This window comes from Capsicum annuum, unplaced genomic scaffold, assembly GCF_002878395.1.
Source record: "Capsicum annuum cultivar UCD-10X-F1 unplaced genomic scaffold, UCD10Xv1.1 ctg1716, whole genome shotgun sequence".
NCBI classification, from domain to species: domain Eukaryota; kingdom Viridiplantae; phylum Streptophyta; class Magnoliopsida; order Solanales; family Solanaceae; genus Capsicum; species Capsicum annuum.
The window spans coordinates 111,267-118,309 of NW_025822807.1; the positions used below are offsets into that span (position 1 = coordinate 111,267).

General features: G+C 31.9%; 1 protein-coding gene across 1 annotated transcript; it reads left to right on the plus strand.

Annotated features, from left to right (window-relative positions):
• The first annotated feature begins 2,307 nt into the window (after positions 1–2,307).
• Positions 2,308–4,840, plus strand: LOC107858704 (calcium uniporter protein 2, mitochondrial). Its single transcript, XM_016703467.2, has 2 exons — positions 2,308–2,986; positions 4,148–4,840. Exons 1-2 carry the CDS (start codon positions 2,420–2,422, stop codon positions 4,574–4,576), a joined length of 996 nt encoding a protein of 331 aa, XP_016558953.2. The 5' UTR covers positions 2,308–2,419; the 3' UTR covers positions 4,577–4,840.
• The last annotated feature ends 2,203 nt before the right edge of the window (positions 4,841–7,043 follow it).

Here is a 7,043-nt window from a genome sequence, read left to right on the forward strand (position 1 = left end):
TTATACATTCAAAGCAATGTATAGTGAAACTGTGCCATTCCAGTAGACTTACAAATGTATAATATTTGATTATACATTTGTATCAATGTATGATATAGCATCCTACATTATAAATGTGCATGATATTAACAATTTCTATAATTTTTTTACAAGTAATAAATGTTTTACAACATGTATGATGTTATGTAATACATACGTCTAAAACGTATTAGTCTTTAGTTCAATGTAAGATTCAGTTATAAGCAAAGGTACATAACAGGAAACATATTATGTGTTCAAACTATAATGTCAGATTAATTAATAATATGTTGTTTTAATCATTAACAAATAAGTGAAAGGGAAATTCAATAAGTGAAAAGGAAAACCCCAGTAAATATTTTTTTTGGCTTTAGCCTTTAGTTTCGTCCCTCATTTTTGGTCAAAAGACAGCGTAATAAGCACCCACAACGCCTAACACCAACAAGTTCATGATTGACCTAGTCTTTTAAGGGCAGTACGAAATCTGAATACATTCCAAGCCATCACTGTTCAAGATCTATACATAATAAATTACTTCAACAAAAAATTTAAATTAAAAAAAATAATTACGCAAAAATAATAATCAAAGGGTTTTTTCAATTTGATTTTGTTTTGTTATTGAGAGCGTTTATTTGATTAATTCGAGTTTAATTTTTTTTTTTTGAAAAAGAAAAAAAATAATTTTGGATTTATGAATTCCGAGTAGAGAAAGTGGAATCCGTGGTTAAGGAGAAGTGAAATGGTGAGGAAGAAGGGAAGGTAAATTGAAATTACAGCTGCTACTCATAATTATAAATGACATACTAAGTAAATGGAGAGAAAAGATAGCAAGATTTTAGGAGAAAAATATGGAGCATAATTTGGAGAAAAATATGGTTATTTGGAATATATAAGAAAGAATAGAGAGAAAATAAAAAAAGTAGGAATTTAAATAATTAATTTGGGATTTTTGTAATTTCTTTTTTAACATGTAATGTAATGTAATAAGACAAAATTAACATATGTTTATATGTAATTTTTTCTTTATTTAATATTATTTGAATAAATGTAAAATATTATTTGTAGTATATTCTACTCTATAATAGAAGATCAATGAAGTTGTGTGGAAGCAGGCATGTTTACCTGTTTTTAGCACAATTTTATTGTACCTTTTCCTTGCCTCCATTTTCTATCTTTGCTTTAATTTGTGTGTCTTATTCTTTTAATTTGTTATATATTTTTAAAATGTATGTAAAAAAATTATAAATCATAGTAATTAATAATTTAAAAATTTAAAATATAAAAAATATTTGATTGACTTTTAAAATTATATCAGTGTCACTTAAATTGAAATTGAAGAAAAACTATTATAAATTACAATAATTAGAACTTAAATAATTTTAAAAATATAATTAACTATTAATGCCGCAAAAGTTTCAACGCGCAAGCTGATGGACACCATGGTTACCAAAAAAAAAAGAGTAACATATATTATTTGAAAATTACATAAAAAAAAGTACTATAAAATATCATAGTTAACAGCTTAAAAAATATAAAAATATATCGATAGCTTTAGTGCACCGGATTGCCCTTTTTAACAACTTAAAAAATATAAAAATATATCAAAATGTATGATTGATTATCTAATTTTTATTTTTATCGTATAAATTAAAACACAAAATTAACATATATTTGAGTCCGACACTAATAAGTACATATAAAAAAAAGTTATCGTGATTGGTGGTTATCGCAAAAAAGTCTAGACAAAACATAAAACAACACACAAATATTATTACCAATAAATGGAAAATATCTCTTGATATCCCGTTCATTCTTTTTATCGTCATTACTGAAAATAAATAATTTCAAATAATTATCATTTTATAAAAATTAAGATATACTTCCTTCGTTTTAAAATAGTTGACCCCTTTTGATTTGACAGTTTTCTTAAGAAAATATTTATTAGGAATTTATTTTATCAAATTAGCCTTATTAATTATGCTTTGAAAATATAAATTTAAGTAAATATATTTTGTTTAGACTTTTAATATTGAGGATAGTATTGAAAGAACATAATAAAATACTCTTGATTTCATCAAAAGGAACAATTAAATTGAAACAAATATTTTTAGAAAGAGGGTCAACTAAAACGAAACGATGGAGTACACGACAAGTAAAATCAACGTAAGACAGAGTAATTACTAAGTAGGTATTTAAAATTCTTAATCAGTTAATTTTTCTTGAATTAACATAGCAACTAGCTGTCATTACGTCACTATGAATGTACCTATAAATATGTCTAACCCATGACTCCTTTCTTCATCGTTGAAAAACTTGAACAATTCAAACCCCTAAAGCTACCATTTTCACAAATCAATTTTTTCTCTCTCAAACCATATACTAGTACTTCTTTTTTCTATCAATGGCATTCAAAAAAGCGCTAACTCAATGTCTTCTCAATGTATACAAAACGACTGGCTTTTCTATTTCCGCCTGTCGTATATCTTCGTCGTCCATGTCCGCCAGAACACTTACCCTTCCTCATTCCGATAGCAAAATTGCTCCAGATCCCGGAGGTAATGGAATTTTCAGGCGATTAATCCACCGCAGACACATGTACACGTCTCCGTCCACTTCGCCGGAGCTCCGGACAATATCGACCGGAGAAACTCTCATCGAGAAACTACGTGAAATGGATGTTAGTAGAGGCAGGATTAAACTTGACGGCCTCCTCCCGCCGAAGGAATCGGAGCCGGAGGAGAAATTGACGGTGGCGGATGCAAGGAAGGTGCTAAGGTTATCACAACTGGAGATGGTGAAATTGAGGCTAAAACAGATTGAAAAGAATTGTATTTCCTACTCGGAATTTCTTCAGATTTGCTCTGGAAATTGTTCGAATAGTGGACAAGGCATCGAATTCGCGAAGATTCTTGATGATTCTGGAACTGTGATTGTTCTAGGAAACGGTGTGTTCCTCCGGCCTCATCAGGTTTTTTTTTTCCCCCACTTTTTCCATTGTTCTTCCTTTATTTATATTCTTTTTATGCTATGCGTAACTGCTTTTTTGACAGAAACGCATAAAGATAAATTACTACTATGTGACAATTCATTGGTAATTGACAGCATTATTGATACATAGAAATTAGATAAATTTTGTATTTGATGATTGTTAAATGTTGGGAGTCTACCGAAAACTGATAGTAGCGTTTTTCGTGTTTTTTGCTCCAGACAGGAAAATGAAACAAAGTTACTTCGGAATCTCTAAAACGAGATGGTGACTTTTATAAAGGAGTTGACCAGCCGGATCATTTTCAAAGACCCAAAAATTTCCCTTCCTGAACACCTTCAAGACCTTTTAAGTTAATTTCACCGAAAAACATTTAGGCCAAAAATCAAATTATTTGGAAGGGGGATAGTTGTTTTACATGGGATTTGATTGGAAAGAGAAAATGGTAGTACTAAAATTTTAATTGATGGATTGTTTTGCGTGGTGGTGGTTGGGATGGGATGGGGTGGCATGGGGTGAGGGGAGGTGGGTTAAGAGGAAAAGGACATCCAGTTATTGTGGAGTTTATGACAAAAGGATTAGCTGTCTATTCACAGTTCCTCTTTCAAATTGGCCACTAGTCTTTTCTATACTTGACGTTAGAAAACTCTTTTGGTAAAAAAGCAAATGAAGTTGGGGAGAATTCGTTTGCCTAGTCATAAAGAAAGCCATATATGTCAATTCTGGCATGTTCATATAATGCATGAGTTTTAATTGGAGGGTACATAACGTGGGTGGATCGGGCTCTTGGCTAGGCCATTCTTATTGGAGGAAAGGAGTAAAAGAATGTCAACTAAGAATGTTAATCTTTTTAGGGGATATACAATAGCTACGGAGATAGTAGCACTTATCGACACAAATTAGGTTAGGAGAATGTCAATTTTGAAGCTTATTCCCTATTCCAATCCAAATTAATATATACATTTTGTATAATTTTCAAATAGTATCAGCCTATAATTCAGTATTCATATTTTTAAATAACATATATATTTTGATATACACATTTGAGAAATATGTTTGAAGCAGCGTCGGATGTCGACAATAGGTATTGTCAAGTGGAGTTAGTTTTACCCAAATATTTTGGTCCTCTGTTTTTGTTTACAGGTAGTGAAATCCCTACAAGGCCTATTGCCAACGCCCTTGGCGAAAACAAATGACCCACAAATGATGAAAGAGCTCAACCAAATGGAAGAGGAAAAAGCAATAATTGACAAGAAAGCAGAGTCATTGGTGCGCAGAGAATTATGGTGTGGGCTAGGCTACTTTGTCATTCAGACAGCAGCATTCATGAGATTGACATTTTGGGAACTCTCATGGGATGTCATGGAACCAATTTGCTTCTATGTTACATCCTTTTACTGCATGGCTGGTTACACCTTCTTCCTTAAGACCTCCAAAGAGCCTTCTTTCGAAGGATTTTTCCAGAGCCGATTTGTCTCCAAGCAAAAGCGACTCATGAAGCTCAGGAATTTCGATCTTCAAAGGTATAACGAGCTCAGAAGAGCTTGTTACCCTCTTCAGGAAGAACCTTAACGTTTGATTCATCAGATAGTGTTCACAAGACAGAATTTAACGATTTACATGAACATTTTGCTAGGTAGAAGTATCTATTTTAGGAATAGTTAATACTTTTTTTTAAGAAGGGAGTTCAAACAAGAAACAGAGACATCAATTAGTCTTTTATTTTTTCCTTCCCTTTTTCTCATCTTTTTTATTTAATTTTAATCATCAATGTGTCATAATGACGGCCAATGTAAATACAATTGAAGAGGAATTCCCATAAAATTGTGAACCCGAGTATATGCTCCACTGGCACCCACTGGCACTTGCCTTCGTGATGCTTAGTCAGATTCTCATAATCAAATAGTACAATTTAATTAACAACACTACAGCAACTCCTTAATTAAAAGAAATGAGCTATTATATAATACTATTCTATATAATTGACAGAAATGAACCCACCAGATCTATATTGAGATCCAGATCTATATTTCATCCAAGGAATATACCAAGATAGAAGGAATTGATAATTATGAACTGTGTACATTCTTGAGCCGGGGGTCTATCGGAAACAGTCTCTCTACTTCTTTAGAAATAGTGGTATGGACTGGATACATTCTACCCTCCCAGACCCCGAGTTTTTGGTTTGTTGTTGTTGCAGAAGAAATTGATAATTATGAACTATGTCCCCTGCAAAAGACAAACTGTGGAGGGGGAAAGTATTATCTTTTTCATCATTCTCGGATATTGTTTGGGAGTATTGAATGGGACAAAATTAAATGCTAGTGTTCATCAACTATAGGGGAAATTTCAGAAATATCAATTCAAATTTAATTAGAAAAAAATAATAATATTACATAATTACATTTCATAGCAATTCTCTTATTTATTTTCTTCATTAATTTTCTCTCTTTTCTCTATCTTTTATTTATATTCTCTATCACTCAATTACTTAAAATTATCTGTAAATTTCTCAAATTTGGTGGCCAAATACATATTTTACCTTCTAAATTATCAATCTCAAAATTAAGTATTTACCAACCAAAAAAGTTTGACAAATTTGCTTCAATGACACTTTGAGTGCTATAGGTATAATTATGTGACTTAACCAATAAAAGATCATTTGTTAGTTAAGTGACCATTCGACTAATGGATTTGAAAATGCAACAATTTCAAACAAATACTCATCTTTTCAAACGAAAAACTGTAACCACCTTAATCAATTAAGAATTCATGGCTACTTAATATTGTTAAGAAGTCTCGCATTGATAGTGTAAATGAGCTATTTTGTTCTATGAGCAGGGGAGGTGCTTTCTGTGCTAGGCACCTACACTTTCCACCATAGTGCGCTCGAAATTACTTTAAAGACTTTTGAAAAACATAATGTAAGATATTGTATTTTAAATTTAAGTTGAAATAATGGACATTACAACAAAATAAATATTAATTTGAAAATAATATTTGAAGTTTGAAATGCTGATGTTTGTGGCCGGAATTGAAATTTGGCACTTGTGGGGTGCATTTGCTGCGCCTTGAGACCATTGGCTAATGGCAAGTGCAACTTCAGCTGTTGTGATTTTGTTTTGACAATTCAAAATTGTACTACTAAAATAATTGTGACCCGCATGGGAAAATAGCTGAAAATGACTTAAAATCTACTTGAATAATTCAAAAAAATAATAATTTGTAATATAAGTAATAAATAATAAAATAATAGAAATAACAGAAAGCAGCTACTGCTGAGAAACTTTAGATCAATACACCAAAAATGATCTTAAGTGATAATTAATTAATGATAATAGCTTAATTATCATTAAATATATATTTTTTAGAGGTATTTCTTAACTATCTTTATAAATGCCCTAAAGCTTACAACGATATTGGACCAATGGAAATTAACTAACACGAATAAAAATTTTAGCACTTTTTGTTAAAGTGCATGCTTATAGCCGCTAAAGGTTGTTTTTGTTGTCGTGGATAAGGTGAAGCCCAAGAACATAGGAAATATTATTTAGTTATGTTCCTCTTTTTGGTAAACATGAATAGTACTAATATATTAAGGTTACACAATACATGGAGGTGCCGAAGGACACGGTTAGTACAAAAAATCATAGCCTCATTACAAAATGTTGTAGACGAAAAAACTACAGGGAAGAGAGAGTGTGTACATGGGAACATGTCCTATTATAGTATGTAGCGTTTCCAATGTCCTCCCTACCCCATTCCAGGAGATGAAGCACAAAGGGGAGGCAGTTGAGACCAAAACGTGCTATCACTTTCCGTGAGCGAAGCACTAAAATTTGCCAAACTATCGGCCATAAATTTCCTGTATGTGTGTTGGGTCAGTGGATCATGGAGCAGTATGAGGAGGGACCTGCAACCATTAACAATGTGTGAGTAGATGGGTATTGGGTTAAACAGTAAGGTAATAACTTCAACTGAGTCAATCGTGACGTGGAGATTCAGATAGTCGTTATGATGAGCCAATTGTAGGCCTCGC